The sequence below is a fragment of the Chlamydotis macqueenii genome, chromosome 2, assembly GCF_036417535.1.
Source record: "Chlamydotis macqueenii isolate bChlMac1 chromosome 2, bChlMac1.mat, whole genome shotgun sequence".
Classification (NCBI taxonomy): Eukaryota; Metazoa; Chordata; class Aves; order Otidiformes; family Otididae; genus Chlamydotis; species Chlamydotis macqueenii.
The window spans coordinates 34,029,753-34,049,989 of record NC_141557.1 but is presented as its reverse complement, the minus strand read 5'-3'; the positions used below and the strand labels follow the sequence as shown (position 1 = coordinate 34,049,989).

At 40.0% G+C, this 20,237-nt stretch overlaps 1 protein-coding gene across 1 annotated transcript in view; it reads left to right on the top strand.

Moving 5' to 3' along the window:
- IGF2BP3 (insulin like growth factor 2 mRNA binding protein 3) overlaps positions 1 to 20,237 on the top strand; it is a 121,553-nt gene that overhangs the window by 60,767 nt on the left and 40,549 nt on the right. The window contains exons 4-5 of the mRNA XM_086742520.1: positions 11,141 to 11,192; positions 11,285 to 11,348. Of these exons, the coding sequence (XP_086598646.1) occupies positions 11,141 to 11,192; positions 11,285 to 11,348 (116 nt within the window). The remainder of the gene's footprint in view (positions 1 to 11,140; positions 11,193 to 11,284; positions 11,349 to 20,237) is intronic.

Here is a 20,237-nt window from a genome sequence, read left to right as displayed (position 1 = left end):
TATCTGCATCTTTTTGGTGTGCTCATCTCCAAATATCACATGTTTAATTCTCATCCAGATGCCATGAGCAGGGATTCAAGAGCTGTGACTCCCTAAATATTCAGCAGGCGAATAACCAAGATTTCTTAGTTCCTCTTACACCGCCTCCTCTTTCTTCCCATGTCAATAGCAAAGCACTGAAGTAACTCTCCCTCTGTGCCTAAAAAATTTAGTTCCCCTTCTGCTGGGCTGAGCATTTCGCTATGAATCACTGAAAAATCAGAATGAGGTGTACATTCATACAGGCGTATACTGGGGATTTACACTCCCACTTCCCTTATTTTAAACAGTGCTGGCTTTTGAAATGTCAAAAAAAAAATTAAATTTTAAGCTTTTCAAGGAGAACGAGTTGTTTTGACAAGAGGAGATAATTTATTGTATAGTAAATGTGAAACTGGTAAATGGCATACAACTTCTCGGTGCCCTGCAGCATTGTTCACCTTCACTCTTTATTACTACTACAGATATATTTTTTTTTAATTCGTGTTCAGGGGAATATTGCTATAGAGAGTTAAAATGCTTTTAGTGGAGCATAGCTTGTGCAGCTGCTTTCGGAGCAGCAGTGAAACAGGCCTGAAGCCGGTTACCTGAATACTTCCATTACTTATTTCAGAGCATGAGAAAAGTTGCATTGAAACTGAACGTCCAAGTTTCTGGAAAATAACTTTAAAAAAACCCCAAACAAATAAAAAGAAAACCCCAAAAAACAACAACCAAACAACCCTCAAAAAACCAAAAACCAAAGGGTATCAGTCTAGCACCTGGTGTTACCAGACTGCTCAGATGCTTGCACAAAGGGTGACTTTTTCAAAGGACAGCCCTAATGGCTTTTTTAGCTGCTAAAGCCTGATTTCTTGACCAGAGCTGATTATTTAGTTGTATTAAAAACTTGACTATAGAACATAAGGCAGAGATTTAGGTCTAAAAATTACTGTAGGGCCATTGGAGCCAGTAAGGATAGAGAAAACCTCTGCTGCATTGTATTTGATTTCTTGTGCTTCCCATAGGTAGGCCTGAGGAATAGCAGGTGGTTAACTATGTTCCAGGCAAGCAGTTCTCTTGGAATAAAAGAGCAACAAACAACCCAAAACCATATATAATCCATGTTAGTTCATAGTCCCTCTTTCCTCTCTGAATTCCGGTTCTTGTGAGGAATAAGAGTATTTCAGTTTTCAGGTCTCTGCAATTATAGAGTATTAATTACTGCAGTAATTAAAGTAAGTAAAGTGAGTTGGAACAGTGTAAACTTGTCTCCTTTATGGTTGGCTCTCTTTGGTTTTCCATTTGGAAGAAGGGAAAACCAATGCCAATTTTATTAATAATGAGGCTGTACAATAAGCTTAAGAGTTGGAGAGCTTGATGGTGACTGAATACATCCTGCAAGGCTGTGAACGGAAAACTCTTCCACTTTTCTTTATAGAAGGCTCTGAATGCAAGTAGATGGAGCTAGAGATCGCTTTTGAACTGCCTTTGGCATAGCTAACTCCTTTAACTATGGCTGTTCTCTTTGAATTGTTCCGGTCATCTTATTTGTCATTCAATTGCTCCTTCAAAACTGACACTTAAAAGTAATTTATAGTCTGCAGGCTGTCAGCTAGCACTCAGCATTCACACTCTGAATTGTTCCGTTTGGGTATATATAGGTCAAATGGTATTAGCATAGTGCATCTCTTGCAATCTTAATTTCTAATTTAGATAATCACCTTCTAAAATGTGTAGGTTTTTGAAAATATCCTCTTAAACCTTACCTTTCAGCTTAGTGCATCAGTTGGCCATAATTCTGGGATACTTTAAGCTAGACTTAGAAATCTCATAGATCTTGGTAAATGTGTGTTTAACAGAATTTTACTGTAATATTGCTTTAATTCTTAGGGTTTTTTGAAAACTTTGTTTTACCAGAGAAATTTTCTACACTCAAAAATCCTGTGATTCCCCTTGCTCCAAGGTTTGTGTTTCTGCAGCCTGAAGGCTTTGACAGCACTTAATTGTTGTTGCTTCCAAAGGTCTCATCTCTGTGTTAGCACCATAAAGACCTTTAATGTAGATTTTATTTTAGTCCCAGTTCTGCAGCTCAAAGTTATTCAAATACTTGAAAGTGGTGTTCTTGCTCTACCAAGATCTCTCTTTCTTGCTGTAAAGTGTATATAACTTGTATTTTTGTCTGATCCCAGGCCTGAATTCTTAAGTCCTGCTCCAACCTCCTATACTTCTTTCAGTGTCCAGTCCCCACAGCAGGGACTAGATAATGTTGTCCTTTTTCCTCCCCTCTCCCAGAAAATAACCATACAAACCAGGGGAGGTGGGTTAAGAAAAATTTCTTCAGAAAAAAAATCTTCTCCAGTTGTTGGGATGGCTTCAGCAATTGCAGGTGTAGCTGTTACAGTGACCCAACTGGCTGAGCTGCCGCAGGTGTCATGAGGAAGGTAAAGGGGAATCCTGTAAATACAATTCAAGTAAAATGCTTCCATCTCTTAATAGTTTTTCCTGGTTATGGAGAGATCTAAGATATTCATGAAGTGGTTGTTAAGGATTTCTCTTTTTCCTGAAGGCTTATCATCTTGAGTCTTTTGCACAATAGAGGGAACATCTCAGATGTGATCACCATCTCAGTTCTAATATTCTTTAATTTTATCTGTGCAAATCTGTGAACTAAGTCCATTTTACAGGATTTTCCTCTACGATTCCCCCTATCGTTTTTAGATATAAGCAGATCCTAGAGGAAATGCTTGATGTTAGAATATGGAACAATCTTCCCAGGAATGATTTCCTTGGTATCAAGCACTGACTTGGCCCTGTTTCTACAGTGTGCCACGATACCTGTACCAGAAGGAACTTTTTTTTCATATGTATGGCCTCCTAATGAAATTATCCTGGTGCTCTTGTTGAGAGATTTCTTGGAACTTGTAATTGTTGATCCGTTCCAAAAAATGATTTAAAAATTGATTTATTTTTTAATTTTTTTTTTTTAGTCTGACAGATTTCTGTTAAAGTTGCAGGTTTCTAAGTTTACAGAAGGTTATTTGGTTTTTTTTTAAATGAACGAACTATTATTATGCTGAAACTAAAAATATCAGGCTGGCACCAGCCTCGTAATGAAGTGACATCAAGACTTTTTAATAGCTACAGAAAATAGCTTTCGAATGTGCCTTTTTCACACACATGTGCACACACACACAGAGAAAAGAGTAAAGTGTATAGAAGAAACACAATTTTCCCTGATAAATCTTCCAATTAAAAAGAACATATTTTGGAGCTGACGGAATTTTGGGAGGACTGAAAGGTTGACAGGGAAAGGAAAAATGTAACTGTGTCCTTTCTGGTTTTTATGGCACTGAGCAGGATGTTGCAGCTTGTGCCGCAGGGCTGAGTAGCAGTCTTCCTGACAGAGACCGGTGCTGGATGCCTCCACGGGAAGGTATCAAAACTGCCGATAAAACACCAATTGTATTTCAATATAGTCCTGTGAGTAAAGCAAAAAATCCATCCCTTATCCCAGTGTATTTCTAAACGTTCTTTTAAAATTTGCTGGCTCCCTTGCTTTTGTGTAGTCTGTCATTTAATCAAAGTTGGGCAATGGATGCTCACTGGATAGTAATGCTTTTAAAAATGCTTTTATAGCTCCCCCTCCCCTCCCCCCCCCCCCCCCTTTGGCAAACTACAAATGAGATCGTGGAAGTAGTGGAGAGTGTTTCCACTTAAACTGGCCGCCTCGATGCGAGAGGAGGCAGATGAACACGAGCTAGTGTTGTCGCTGCTTCCCACTACGTTTCACAACACCCATCTGCCAGCCCGGCATGTGATCCCTCCCTCACGCCGAGCTGCAGAAATATTCTGGTAGCCCATCTGCCTGGGGAGGAGGAGGAAGAGGAGGAGGGGGCCCCAGCAGTGCCCACGAGGAGATCCTGGGAACAAGGATTGACTGCATAAAACAGCAGTTTACTGCCTTTAAGGACTGATCTGCGTGATGGTGCTTTTTAATTTTCCGCAAACCAGGGTGGGTTCTGAATCAGGAGTGCTTGCGTTAGTGCTAACCTGGTTCATAAACTCTGACATGATTTGAAACTGCTCTAGAAGTTATGTCTTTAGTGTGAGGAGAGGGGAGATTAATAAAGTATTGCAGCAGATATTGTGCGATGCTTTATCTGAATGCAATTAAGTTGCATAAATGCTTATTTCTCTGTTTTCAAACTTGTTTTCATTTAATTTAGATGAAGGGTGAATAGAAGCTGCCAATTTGGCCATCTCTACATGATTCGTTATTTCATAATACCTGTATCATATTCCCTCTCGCTCCTTTCCAAACTGAATTATCCTGCTCCCTTTAATCTGTTTGTGAAGGAGGCCACCCATGCACCTAATAAGGGGATTTTTTTTTTTGCCTTGCTCTAAACGTTTCTCAAGTACTACTTTTTTTTTTTTAAACTTAGAGACTATTTAATGCCATTTGTCAGCCTTGATACTGTGATATTTTTTTTTTTTTTTTATATCCCATACCTCCTTAGTGTAATGCACACTAATCTTTCCTACCTATCACACGTTCAAGAGACTATTTCCAGCTGAGGGCATAATGTGGGAACATGAAAGCACACCAACTTTGCCCACTGCATTCAGTACCTGGGCTAACCTTGTAGCTCAAAAATTTCTTTTGCAATTTCTTCTGTTTTCAGGGCGTCATTAGGATATGCTCTCAGTGAATTTTTCCATCGTATGAATTTTTATTTAAAAATGGAGAGAGGGATTTATGATGCTGGTCTTCATCTGTAATTAATGGTTTTCCATGTTGCTTACACTTGTTGGACTCCTCTTAATTTTTTCTTTAGAAACCAACTTTATTCCATCTGTAAATTATGCTAATTATATGTTGTTATTTTTGACCTAGCAGATTCAAGGCAGGTCCTTTCAAATGTTATTCTTGGTTACTATTATGATTTTTAAAGCATTTTTGTCCTCTCTTTTTCCATTACCTTTTTATCTTAGATATGTAGGAGGATGTATGTGTGTGTATAGACATAAAAATTTAAATGGTCCACCAGTATTATCTGGAAATACTTAAAGACGTGGAGTTGGTTACAATACTTGTAGTCATGGTTGCATGTGAGATGTTCTACCTGAATTTTTTTTCTGTTGCTTTATATCTTTTACTTAATTTGAGGCTCCAAGGTTGAAATAGTCCACATCATCTTTTCACCTCTTTATTTTTTTTTTTAACTGAGCGTTTTTGATGTTCCATAATGAGAGAAAGGTAAATAGGGACCCAGTGTTTGCTCTGAGCACTGTAGGGAGGGATGTTGGCTTGGGCCGGAGGATGGCTCTGCTGTCAACTAACAAGTCCAGCATGTGCAGTGAAGATGACTTGTCTGTAAGAGTCGTGCCCCAGTTACTCACCACATGCTTTCTTAATTTTGCAGCAAGTTGAGGACTTTCAGGAAGACAACCCCCTCTGGTTAGAGGAATCGAATGCTGCCCTGGCAAATTGAATTCTGCACGTTCTGGTCTCTGGTGCTGTGCAAATTGTTGAAGCAGAAGTTGGTATTCGTTGCTAATACTGTGCCTTGTCTTCAGTTCGTCTTGTGACGAGCCCCAGGTCTCTCTTGCAGAAGTGCCGTGTTCTCCTTGCTACCGAAAGTGGCTTTGAAGCTGCACTTTGAACACACAGACGTGCTGAGCACTGTGGAAAATCAAGCCCTCGGTGTCCAAATTGGTCACTCAATTAGTAGTTCCTTTAACAATTTTGGCTTTGTTCTCTGTGGTTCAGCTTTACGTTCTTAAAACCCTGGTAATGCCACCTAAACAGAATTGTATTATAGGGTAAGCTTATTAATAGTCTTGAACATTTGGATATAACTGTAAGTTCCCAGGAGAAGAATTCACTCCGGGGTTTGTATGGGATGTGGTAAATAAGCCAGAGTTATTGTTTTCAGGCGCTGCCTTTCTGGTGTGTGCAAACAATGACTTCAGCAGCTTCCAGACTTATTTTTCTGATTCTTCCAGACTATGGTCATGGTTTCATGAGACAGTAAACTGGGTATTGGAGGGCCTACAAGATGAAAAACACCATCACCACATGCTGCAATGCGTTGAGCCATTGCAGACTGGCTTTGCCTATTCAAATGCCTTCACACGGTTTCAGAGGAATGACTTTGTCCTGGCAGACCGTGTGCTGGTTTGGGTACTCCATGTCCAGGCTGCTCTGCCTTTACAAGGGACCGCTGTGCTCTGACCTTTTTGGTGAAAATGGGTGAAGCTGCCGTGTGTGGGCTCTGGCTGGTGGCAGTGGTCCAGACAGGCTGCCCAGGTTGGGAGGTGTGCTGGGTGACCTGGAGCCAAGCTCACCCACCTACCACAATCTCAACGCAGGTGATGCAGTGTCATCCAATTACATCTTTCAAAAATGACTGCTTCGTCAGAGATTTATTAGGGGCTTCTTCATATCTAATTTTGCTTGTAAAGCCATGCTAACTGGGCCCCTTGTTGGCAATGCTTTTTTTTTTTTTTTTTTTTATTACTGACGAAAAGATTAAGCCAAACTGAAGATCATCAGTCAGTCATTGGCAGCTGGTGGGACTGCGAGAGCAATGGTGACTCTGCCCAAGTCCTGTTTCACACATTGAAGTCACAAAATGCCAGCTCTGCGGGCAAATTTCAGCACACAGGCTTGGTGAGGGAACACAAATTTGCACAAATCTGTGCAAATTTCAGCACACCAGGCTTGGTGAGGGTCACATCAGGCTAGTTGTGCTGCATTAATATAATTAATCAAAACCTGCATTTTTTGGTAGGCTTAAATATACTGACAGAGTTGAAGTGTGCAGATGGCATTAGTGGTTCAGCCAGACTTGATATCTGGAGTGATACCAGCATTGCTCTGCACCATCAGCCCTCCGTTCCTTACCTGGCTCTCTTGTTTTCTTTCACTCCACCTCTCCTCTTTTAAATATAAAAGCTACTTGCACTAACAACTTCTTCTCTTTTCTCATATTGTTGCCTGACTTCTTTTCCTTTTTTTTCTATTTTTTTTTTCCCCCTCTCATTTCCCTCCTTTTTTGTTAAATCACCTGGAACACTTGGACTTAGCAGCCAAAAATTTCCACGTGGTCTTTTCTGAATGATCCTAATCCTCCTGCCTCTTTCTGCCTCTGCTATTTGTTATTTCAGTTGTGTTGTCTAATTTTTAAACTCCCAATCACTATGACGGGAATCATGGAAGCAAGGGTGTTGGTCTAATGGCTTTATGTGTGTGAGAGAAACAATATGGATAACTGTGCTTATGGACCAGATGTCTTGAGACTTATTTGCTGATGGCGTAAGGCAGAAATCCTACAGCACCATAAGATGATGTGTATGAAGCAGACTGTTCTGAAAGTGCAGAAAACAACTGCTCCGGTGTGTTCAAAGCTGCTACTTCTAGACCTGAGAAATCTACATGAGAACCAGGATATTTTAATGTGTGCTTCCAGCTCTCAGCTCCACTGAGGAGTAACGTTTCCTGGTTTCTTTTTTTTTTCTTGTAAAGCAGCCTCGATTTGTGGGGCTTGTAGGGTAATGCTGTTTATAATGAAGTCAGAACTGGCTTTTAGAGCCTGATGAATGAAAGTCCACAGTATAAGACTGCAGCTTTTTGTGAGAGAGACATCTGTGCTATAACAAGAGCAGGAGACCCAATTTAGACAACTGCTAGAAGGAGAGTTCAAGAAAAGGAAAGACTTTTTTTCTAGCTTAGATTAAATATTTGTACAAATAAACTTTTCTTTTCAGCTGCTCATCAGAATTGCTGCTGCACCACCAACTTGGCTTTGAATTTTGTTCTGATTGCCCAACAAGGCTGTACACGAAGAGTGTTACGGAAGAGCAGCTTAAACAAAACATGTTTGTTTTGCAGCAGAACTAGAGGCTTTGGGCTAGAGAGAAAAATTTGGGGAGAGGGAAAAGACTGTGAAGAGAAATATGAAAAAATGAAGGATGTGAATAGAAACTGGCTGTTGCACTGAATAGTTGTGAAGCAAGAAACACATGCAGGAGTTGAGTTCTGTGTTTCGAAAGTGAGTTACACTAGAGGATCTAGCTTTGAATACAGTCGCAATGACTTCTCCCAACTGGATCAGCTGGTTCAGTTAAAAGTATTCTCACCCGTGAAGCTTGCTTCTCATACACGCATATACCCCAACCACTGTGAAACTTTTTTACTACTGCATTTTAAATACAATCTGCTTAAAAGGCTACCCCTGTGGTGGTGATCACACTTGAAACCTTGCTGCATGAGACCAAGTAGTGATCAAAATACAAGCATCTACTGAGGACAGTGCTGTGGAGAGCAAGTATCTTTGACCCGAGAGAATTGTTTATCATTTCGGTTAAAGAAAGCTCCAGTCCTTTGAGGAAACTTCTCATAAATCTGTCTGGTAAAGCAACTCTTAAGAACATGGGAACTCAAATCACTTGGATTAAAGCCCAGATGGACACTGTCTCTGACTGAAACGGCTCAGAAGAGGATTAAGGAGCAGCGTAAGTGGAGAACTCCTGGTGAAGAGAGGTGGGATGCTGAATGTGCCATCCTGGGCTATTCCTCAGCATTAACAGCAAAGGAGCCTTTCGGTTCTTAGGCTTCTTGGAGCAGATGCAAGGCTAGTGTGCTGAGAGGTTCTTGGTGGCTGATCAGAAACACACTGAAAGTAGTAGTTTTTAGAGAGAATGCAGTATCTTTGAGAAGTTGTGTGAATTTAGCTTTAAAGCATTTATTTTCTTGGTGAAGCTGGTGACTTTAATACATGGGTCTTAAGGTAAAGGCATGCTTAGCTCAGAATATAAATTTAATATGGAAACAGTTTACAAAATATAAATTATTATCCAGCACTCTTGTGGTACCCCTGCCACTCTAGCTTTACTCTTTTTCTCTATGATTAATGATGAAAATGAAATTCAGTGGTTTTGAAGTGGGGCAGAGTGGACAGGAGCTGGTGGTCTGTGTAGTTCAAATGCAATAAAAACTTGTTTTAACTGACTAAAGACACTGGCTCATGTTGTAGTACGGTCTGCATGGGTATTGACACACTGTAGGGACAAAGAAATTCCTTTATCAGACTTATGAACTCTTCAGTATCTCTAAGCCAGGAACTTGCTTTGCTTTTCTTGTTTTAAAACCCTGACACCACCGAGATTCTGTTCACCTGCTGGTTTCACTGGAGGCACAATTACCACTGAAGTCGCCTGTGGAAGAAGGCTTTCCTCTAATCGTGTGTGGTGACTCACCCGGCTTGTGTGGAGGCATGGCCACAGACCTGCAAGACCTCACAACTCTCCAACTGATCTGTGCCAACATTTGAATTGTCTTTAAAGGATCTTCCATGGACTTCTATTTTAATCTCCTGAGGCATCTCTGCTTCAGTAATACCTAGTGCATTTCAGAGAGAACTTTTCCTTGGATAGTTTCAAATTGTCAGATCTGAGGAGTGGCAGAAAAATTATTTTTTAGGGAGTTGAAAAGGCAAACTTTCAGACTAGGCTACCCTCTACTTGTAGGAGGAGAGGACAATTAACAACTTGTCTATAAAAACAAAACAATTGCCAAGAAAACTTACTAGACCCAACATGAGAAGGGTGGGGAAATTCTGCAGTTAGCAGTAATGCATTGCTCAAACTTGGTGAGCAGTCCATTGCCTTTTAAATACCTGATTTGAAATATTACCTTTGAAATGTCTGTGTTCAATTTTGATTTTAATAGGTGGTAAAGATTGGAAATTATACTGATATAAGTTGTCATTAAATTTGGGCATATAAACTGCAATTTATCTAAAAAATGACTTTTACATTGTAGTAAAAGTATCCGATACATTAATAAATTAAAATTTTGAATTCTTAATCTCATGAGGATGTAGACTCTGAATTTTACATTATTAGGGACTGGGGTTTTGTGCACACTCAGTTGCTGGTAGTGGAATGAGAGGCTGCGTAGCTGCGTTTTTATGCCTACCGCTTTCCTTCTGTCCTCGCTTCCTTCCTTTCCCAAAAAGGTTTCCTCCCTTCCACACTGATATTTTGCCTTAAGAAACTAACTGAAGAATGACACTTCATTCACAGAAGAGATTGCAGGTTTACTTTTTCACTTCATGGTGTAAGTTGTGAACTTTTCCAGCATCATTTTAATTCTTGAGACAAAACATTAGGATGCAATAAACCACAAGGATGTACTTGTGTTCTGTGCTAGTTACTGCCACAGTCACTGGTTTCCGCAATGTTGTTTCTCACTAGGAAGAAAATTAAGTATATACCATGTGAATTTTAGAAGTGATACAACTGTAGGTATTTTAATGTTTTTACTGGAATATTCCGACATCTTGATTTTCCTGAAAGTCTCATTGCTTCTTGCCCTTTCTTCATCCTCCATTTGGCTAGAATAAAACTAACTATGCCAAATAAAACTACTTTATTTGGTTTTCTTTTGCCCCTGTTATACGTTTTTACCTGTCCCTCCCTAGCTTTCTACCAAAGGAAAAAGTAATTGACTTAAATAACTGTGAAGATAATGTTGCAAGTGGTTCCTCTCAAATGAGTCTTTGGGAAAACTGTCAAAATAATTATGGACCAGCTCTTGATGTGCTGGTTATTCTGGTTAACTTCTCTATGTAGACAAGCCCCCACTAAGTAAGAGAATAACATTTTTATGTATGACCCAAGTGTATTGGGAGGGGAAAAAAGTCAAACAAACCCAAAAGCGGTGAAGTTGCAGATATGCGCTTTGGATACATGGAAAGATTTTATTCCGGATTTGCTCTTCTCTCATTCTTCCTGCCTCTGCCTTTAGCCTGCTCTGAGGATTTGTGACTTGGACATTTGTTTTCAAAGTTTGGGACTTACAGTGCAGTGTGACTTTTTGGAGTTATGTTCTGTATTTTCACATTCATAAAGTTTTAAACACAGATTTTCTAATGTGAGAAAGGAAACAAAGTGTGTGCTTGTTCTTCCCAAAATAGTTAAAATTTCTTCCTTATTGGAGCAGATGTCTTGAATGCTGTATGCTGTGATAAAATTATTAAAAATTTTAGTGGTTTTACAGCCACCTTTTGTTAATCCATCTTGAAACCAGTAATTTTTTATCTCCTGACAGGTGCTGGACAGTTTGTTAGCTCAGTATGGAACAGTGGAGAACTGTGAGCAAGGTATGACTCTACTCTCAAATTGCTTGGAAATTTGTAGTGAGAAGTGAGTGCACCCTGAACTTCACCTCTTTTCATTGCATTTTCCTCTCTAGTGAACACTGACACGGAGACTGCAGTTGTAAATGTAACATACGGCAATAAGGACCAGGCTCGACAGTAAGTACCTTATTTACTCGTTACTGTTGTCTAACTCCCATTTTGGAATTCATGTTGCCATTCTATATGCAAACTTCACTTCTGAATGATTTATCAATAAAGTGATCTCGTAAGCATTAGCTTTTAAGAAAGTATCTCTGTCTTCCCCTTGCCAAGTCTTATGTACTTTACCTTAATTTGTTGTTTTTTGTTGTCGACTTTTCCTGCACTTTGACTAAAAATAAATTAATAATATTGAAAATTTGGTAAAATAATTTTAACATGAAAGTTAGTGATTTGCCAATCATTTGCGTAATGATTTTTAGCGATGTTTTAAAAAAGCTTTGTGGTGCCCTTTCACAGTGTTGGTTGTTCTGTGTCTATTTTTTGGTTAGCAGCTGCATTCTTCTCCTATTTGTTTCTGTTATTTTGCTAAGGTTTTCCCTTAATAAATTATTTTTTTTAATTAGAAAACTTAATACTATTTCCAATCAGACAAAAAGTCATAATCTAAGTACCTAAAATAATTTATTTGGGCTTTTTGAACTTTAGGCCACATATTTTATGCTTGCTTATATCTTCTGTAACTGATAACTTTTAATCTAGATACTAAAATTTTAAAATACGGTGCTTTACTTTCTTAATCAATGGCTGTATATCCTTTTCCTTTAAGCATCCATATTATATATTATGCTGTGGGTTTAATTTTGCTTTTCCGCCACAGGTAGAAAAAGGACTTGTGTGCTCCTTAATTTTTAATCTGGTGACATAAACCTATTTTTCCCCTCTTTCTAGCCATAGCAGGTTAAACAAAACCAAACCAAGGGAAGAGCCAACAATGATCTTTTTATTTTAACTTAGAAATTTCTGCCACCTTGTGGCTAACTGAAATCAGCAGTTAAGATGCAGAGTATGCTTATGGTATGCATTAATTCAAAATTACAAATGAAATAATATTTGTACATATAATTAAGTAATTATGACTCCTGTGTAACTTAAATGCAACACATGTGTTTAATCTTTCAAAGTGTTAGGTTACTTGTTAGCGTATTCTAAACAAATGCGATGGGAAACTTGTGTCAGTGGTGTCTCCTTTGTATGCTGGAGCTCAAGAAAATGATGTTTTTCTTGAATTCACTATTAACTTTTCTCAAAACCTGAATCATTCAACAAGTTCTTTGTCAGGTTCTCAGGTTTTTAATTCCATTGTGCAGTAATTAAGAAAAAATGTTGAATTTCTAGTTCTGAAGAAACCTGTGGTGCAATGTTAAAAATTAATGTGATGTGTGCCTGTTCCTTCTTTGAAAGTGTGTGAAGGAAGTGCCTAAAATACAATGGAAAGAAGCCTGATGCATATATTTGAGCTGTCTGTCATCTGTGATGTGGGTTCCTGGACTTGTGCACTCCGTTCTGAAGCTGAAAACAACAATGTGCAGCTGCCTCAAACTGTACTTGTTGAATTTTAAGGTCAATCCTGATATAAGCCAAGGCTATGAAGAAGTGTCAGAGATAAAATTTTGTTTTGCATGAGAAATCACATGACAGTAACTGAAAATATTTTGAGTTTGAAGCAGGTGAATTAGCATCCAGCGTGAATGTTGGAGGACCACCTGAAGCTACACAGTTTGAATAATGACGTAGAGTTTGGTTGCCTTGAACAGGTAGGGCAAGTGGAGGAGGAGCCTTGATTTTCTTTTGTGAATGGTTTGATATAGAGACAGGGTTTTCTAAGGGAATGAGTCCATTTTCTATACAGAAAACATTAGCTTGGGTTGGCTGGGTTCAGGATCCAACCTTGCAACCGTGGAGAAACCTGTAAGAGAAGTGATGACTGGGTAGAGGCTTATCTACGAAAAAAAAACTGTGAGAGAAAATGAAGAATAACTACAGGACCTGTGCATGCGTGGCTTTTCCATAGCGACTATGGTGGTGTTTCAGTTGAATGATTTTCCCAGACGTGATCTAGCTTTGCTTCTTGGAACTGGCTGTGGTGGACAGCAATGGCTGTGGATGGGGAGTGGTGTGCACGTGCTGATAGCTGATAAAAGGCAGTGCAGTACAAGGAGTAACAAGAACTGGCTTTATTGAAGGCTCTTTAGAGTCGTTGAGAATCAGCAGCTGATAACAAGCTTTGTATTTTGCAATTTAGTTGTTTTAGGGTAAATGATGCTCTTAGCCATGACTTTTGGAGCAAACACTGTGACTTGAAGTTCTCTATGCTGCCACACACTGTGGGTCCCCAATTCTAATTGTGTCTATTCTGCACGTTTTGTAACACACGCATACTAACCTCCTAGTTAGCAGTGCTGGCTGACAAAGCCTGAGAAGTTGCCTCTTTCCCACTGGATAGACTGCATGGCATTGCTGTGCCTGTTGGAGTGTGCACCAGCAGTGCTGGGTAGTGAAGGTGCTGTAACACGATATTGTGGATAAGCAGTTCTAAGCAAGTGTGGTAAGTATTGCTTGGAGGATGTTAATTTAGAACAAAACTTCTATTTCCACCCAACTAGGAAACTGAGCCGCCTTCTGTCTTGCAATTGTTGTGGCAGAGGTTCTTTTTCTCTAGGCTGGTACTGCAGTTACAGCATATTCAATACAGGGCTGCATCCAAAATGAACTTGGAAACAGAAATCAGTGAAGAGTGCTGCAGTCCTTTTGAGAAACAAGTCTTGGACAGAGCACACAGTACTCAAAATCTGAGATGTGCACAGTTATTGACTTCTAGTTGGAATGGAAGTCTGTGGCTTTGACCTGTCGTGGTCATGCCTCTCTTTACTAGCTGGACAGGCGTGAGATTGTCTTGGCAGAAAAAGCAGGATCATAGAATCTTTAAGGTTGGAAAAGATCTCCAAGATCATCAAGTCCAACCATCAATGTAATACCACCATGTCCTGAAGTGCCATGCCTGCATGTTCTTTGAACACCTCCAGGGATGGTGACTCCACCACTTCCTTTGGCAGCCTGTTTCAGTGCCTGATCACTCTTTCACAGTGAAGAATTTTCTCCTAATATCCAGTCTAAAATGCTCCTCATCTTTATGTGGCCCAAGCAGGGGAGCCAGTGTGGCATACCAGGTACTTTTGGGAAGCCTAATAGGTTTATGGAGAGGTGTACAGCAAGCACAGAGCCATGCACAGGCCTGGGAAAACCACCCTTCACTCCCCAAGATTATGGGGAGCGAGAAGGTTGGGCACTGCCAGGGCATCTCTGTGACCCCATCACTCCCCTCCTCGCCTGCAAGCACTTGGGAGGAGGAGGGAGTTGTTCCAACTCAGAAACTGCCCCTGCCACCATCCTTCCCAGAAACTGGAGAGGGCCTTACAAAGCATGTTACTGAATGTCGTGGTAGGTTATGGAAGATTTCAAAGAGAGGAATTCAGAAGGCGAACGGCAGAGTCCACAGTTCAGTTTGAACAACCCAACCAGTTGCATGTAGGTACTGAGGCAGCTTGGGACCTGTTTGCCAAAAGGCATCCCCTCTTCTCCCAGTATCGATCCCTGACTGCAACCAGCAGGACATGCTGACCATGTCCTTGTGACATGCTGCTGCCTAAATGATGCCTGTTATCTTTGAAAGTTCCGCCACCTCCTCTTTCTCTCCCCAGAATGTTCCAGTGTGTAGGCATCTAGTGCATACTACAGGATTTAGCTCTACCCAGAATTTTGGAAGGGAAATTTTGTGCAAAGTTAACCTCATATATGGAGCGGATGTATATTGTTTTAGTATGGGGCTAGGTGTTTTTTTTTTTAATCTTATTTTTCTTATTTTTTATCTCAGGGATGAGTTATGTGTGCTGGTTGTACATCGTAACTGATGGTGTATTTTAAATGCAGGCTGCAATGTGAGGAGCTGGGGATCTGCATCTTTGCAGATATAAGTAGGTATACTACTTTGAGTGTTAAGACATGAGTGATCACCTTTTAATTAGAACACTTGCAAAAAGAAACAATTTTTTCCCCTTTTAATGAAGCACAAAGCTCTGAGTGTGTGCACATAAACGTATATCCTTGATGAATGGGTAAGAGTTCACATACCTAATACTTTACACGCCATCATGGGTCAGGTCTAATGTTGCCATAGGAACGATAATACTGAAAATTCAGTCGTGTATTATTATAAGCCTAGATTTTTTTTTTTGCTTTTATTTTCAGAAATACTAATGAAAACTATATTTTTATTTAATGCAAAAAATATAATTATGCCAAAGAAAAATTACCATGTATACCTATCTCCCCGGTATGCAAATGTGTCTGTTCAAGAAGGAAAAAAAAAAAGGTGGTGTACATACAGGCTGCATGTGGGAGTGAAATATGTTCTCCATCTAGCGCTTAGTGTCATCACGCTATCAATGGATGAATGATTTCCAGCACAAGACTCGGTGTTTTTATTGTATTCATTTATCTAGGATGTTTAACCTCCACTAGCATTAGAAGGGAGAAGGCTGGGCAAACATGCTCTCATAGGGATCTTACAAGAGGACAGCGGTGAGATGTCATTTTGATGGGAAAACCTCAGGTGACTAATTTACAAAATATTTGTTTAAAGGCTTCATTTTTATGTAGCGATCCTCTTACTTCTGAGCAGATGTCACGTGAATGTAAGCCAGGCTGCTATAGATCTTAGCAGAACAGAGGCAGTAGTCGCTGCAGTCTCTTAATCAATTTGTTTTATAAAAAAATTCTGAACGATGCTATGAGATTCTTGTGTACCAGCTCTTGCTGGTATATGAAAGAGAAACATCTATTTCCATGAAATATTAATTTTTGAAGAAGATTTTGAAGAGGAGGGCACCTATAATGAGGAAGTTTACTGAATTTTTCTCTGTCTTTACCCTAATTAAGTGACTCAAAGGCCTTTAGTCCTTGCATAAAAGATGGTTTGTGGTGTTGTTTTTTTCAGTAGGTACCTGTAGTGCCCTCTGACAGAGGTAACCTGCATGGCCTTTATTAACTTGTGGTCGTGCAAGGAGACTGTCGTTCCCCCCACCCCGCCCCCAGCCCTGTTTGGGAAGGCAGAGGCCTTTCTGGAAAGGCAGAGGTGTGGTGTTGCTGTGGTTTAGACTTGTGTTTCCGAGGTGGTAGGTCAATGTGAGTATGTGCTTTAAAAAAGGAGCTGGATTTAACATCTATTTGGTGGACTGCAACAATGATGATATCCTTGACTGAAACAGGTGCCACTAGTGTTGTGAAGAACCAGTCACTTGCTTTCCTGTGAGGCTCAGGCCTTCCCAGGGAGCAGAGATGGCTCTCCTGATAGCAAGTGCTGTCTTAGGTGCTGTTTTATAGGAATTTTGCATTCATCTTGAAGACAGTTCTTTATCACTCATCCCTCTTCTTAGTTTATTTTTTGTCGCCCCACCCTCCACCCTGAGGCCGTGCCTAGATGCCTCTGAAGTTTTGGGCTTGTTATGGTGCTGAAGGACTGCTGAGCCATCACCTTGCCCGATTCCAACCCTATGTTTTGTGTCACAAAATTGATAAAAAATAGTTCAGAACAGTTAAAGGTGTATGACAAGACTCTAAAAACCTAGTGAAAACTGTCAAATGTTGGAAAGTGAAGGCCAGGCTCAACAGCCAAAGTGACCTTTCAAAAGCTGTAGGCTTGTATCTTCCGTAAGAAATGCACTAGAGCGCTGCATTCACTGCATCACCGAAAATTGGTTATCTTGGCATTCCCCTGTGTGCGTCCAAATCAGCGTACAGCAGCGTACAGTAGGAAACGTCAGTCCTATAAAAGGCTTGGGAGAGCAGTATTTAATTACCAGCTCTTCTGACTTCTTGTCGCTTGAACAAGTCAAACTATAAAACAAGTCAGCCTGTAAAATATGGAGAGCTCTCTGACTCAAAGGGTTATATAGTTATTTTAAAGTTTTATCTGTAAATACCTAGATTAATTTCAACAAGTGATACTACTGTAGTATCTCTAGTATACTAGAGAACATAGTATACAATACTGCAGATACTGTAGTATCCGCCTAGAGAAGTGAACTTTAAAACAGGTTTGCCTTCAAATGCTTGCTCAAAACCAACCCATCCAGTATTTACAAGTGTGTTGTTTTTCCATGTCATCATATGGCTTTGGTGGCCAGGGATTGTTCACTGCTGGCATAATTGATTTTCCACAATGGCAAATGAGCTTTTCTCAGTTTGCTTTGAATTTAAAGTCCTTATAGTCATATAGAACCATTTAGCTTTTTATAAATTGCTCTTAAGTAGAAAAATTCCAATCTTCTTTCCAGGATAAGTATGGCATGTATATGTCAGGTTTTGCTGTATAATGTTTGTTGTGAAAGTATAATAGGTATGTAGCTTGGTTGCAAACAAAAAGCCTAGTTTTTTCCTCCCCTCCCACTTCTAAGGCACAGTGAGAAGTCTCATGCACTGATTTTAATGTGAGCTTCTGTATTGGTGCTGGGATTCTGGTCTAAGACATTTTAAAGCCAGAGGAGATTGAAGCATTTTGTGAAAGAAGCAACGTCTGAACTTGTCAAGGGAATGCATGGAAGGGAATGAGTTGGGATGGATGTCGATCTGGAGCCTACCAGCCCGTTTGCGAAATTGTTGGTGTTCATGTCTCCAACATCTTGAGGTTTGATTCCAAAAGAAACAGGGCTTGTGCAACTGCACTGTTTGGTGGTGCCATTTCCGTCCCTGGTATTGATTGAGCTTTTTTGGCTGATTTCAGTAGACCTCAACCCAGAAAGATAGGTCTCAGACACTTGCAACCAACAAGAACTTAGTATGTTCAGGTTGCATAAAAATGAAAGGCTCCAGACCGCTTTCCCAGATAGGATCTCCATGGAGAGAGACTTCAGTGAAATGGCATTGGACATCTATGCAGAAACTAAAACTTGAGCCAAATCCACAGGAACACAAGTTTTACTAGTTCGGCTGCTCACTGCCCTTACTGTTTGTAAATATGGCTTTCTGTGTAAATAAAATGCTTTTCAAAGTCCATGGAGTAAAAGCTAAGGAATGTCAGCTTTGAAAGAGCCTCAGCAAATTTTAATCCAGCTCTCTTGTCATATGCTGTAAGAGATTCTTCTGTTACGGGAACAATTACACTCCCGCCTTGTTCCCAAGGGACCCATGTCTCATTTGGCGAACAAAAGTATTTAATGAGCACTGATCAGTTATTCAATATTTTTCTTTCTTTGTTCATTGATGTTGCCTTGGGCCTTATTTATTACCTGCCTTTATTAAACACCGATCCAAAAACACAAATTATTTCTGTTCTCATTAACGCTTTACTATCTGACTGAAGTATTTTGAGGAAGCTGGTTCAACCCCTGTTTGAGGGGCGTGTTATCCTCAGTACCCACGTACCACTTCTAACCTGCAGAGCTGCTGCTTGAGACCCAGACTGTCAAATGGGACATCTGGGAGGTGAGTAGTGCTTTTCACTGGCTACCCTCGAAAATTTAGGTGACTGGCTGGTATCGTCCTTTATCTCTGCAGTGGAGGCAGGAATAAAGGTGTTGCTGAAGGTAGTGTTTGGTAAACTGGCGGTAACCACCTGCAAATGTACATGAACGGAGGGACTGGGTTAAGTTTCTGAATTTCAGAGTCCTTGCTCCAGAGCCTGTGGTTCCTGGAGTTTTTTAATGAAAATGTTGGTGGGTTCTTTAATATGAGATGGAAACTCCCTCCCTCTCACTACTGTTTTTAATTTTAATTTTGCCTTTAAACAAAATCTATCAGTGATCTTTGATCCAAGATTAAGCCTGGCATTTATAAACTACCCCAAATCAATGCATGTTTCAGTGATATCTGTATATCTATCATATTGCTGATAATCTGAATAATATGCCTTCTGTTGCGAAACTGGAAATATCTTTCTTGGGCAAATGTGTTAATTTTATACCACTGGCTTACCAGCGTGTTGTGTGTAGCTTAGTTTTTCCTACTGTTTCCTGGATCTTTCATCATCTTGACTCTACTGTGTTTGTGAGTGGAAGATCTTCTACCTTCCAGAAATCTACATTTTTAAAATTTAGAGTTGTGCTCCCTCTGTGAAAAGGAGGAGACCAGCAGGTTAGGTCAACTTGCAGACTTTCTAACCTTGGTTAGAAAGAGGGGCTGGGCAGAGGGAGAGCTGAGCAAGAGGGTGGTTATTCGGTGCGACGGACCACGGCGCGAGTGCATTGTGTATGTTTGGGTAATATCCCTCTGATATTTAAGAGGGCTCTGCTTTGCTTAAAAGCTCAGGAAAACTTGAAATACCAAATAAATGCACCTTTGCATCAATGGAGAGCTTAACAGACATGTCAGTTTTAATTTCCCAGTTAACTTTTAAACCTGCATACAACATGACGAGTTGGTAAGTTGCAAGGTGCTGTCCTGGTCTGCAAAGAGGTGTTTCAAATGCCATTGGCTGGCTTTGAATGCTTTCTTTCCTGCTGAGAACTGACCAGGAGCTGTCTGTCTGTTTTGTTGCTGTGTGGTTTATTTTTTTGTTTGTTTGGTTGGGTTTTTTTTGTTGTTGTTTTTTGTTTGGTTTTTTTTTTTCTGTCATAGCTATGTCAGCTATTGGAAAAAAAACTCCAGACAAATAGCTGTGCTGGCAAAAAACCTAATGAAGGTGCTGTGATAGTAGCTAAAAGGTTTTTCCTCTGGTGCAGCTTTAATTCTATTTGGGAAACTGATTTAAATTAAATCAGGCAAAAGAATGCTTTTGAGTGTATAAGCTCTGTCTCCTCTGAGGTTTTGCTGATAGGGTTGCACCAGCAAAACCTTTAAAGTGCACAGAAGCCCAGAGCAAGCAAGAACCAACTTGTAGTCCTTAATATGGCGACTTGAAAAAAAGAAAAAGAAAAAAGTGTAATCAAAAGCTTGACTGTAGAATTTTGAATGTAATTTTCATCTTGGAACCAACTTGTAGCTTTGTCATGTGATTTAGAAAGAGCAGAA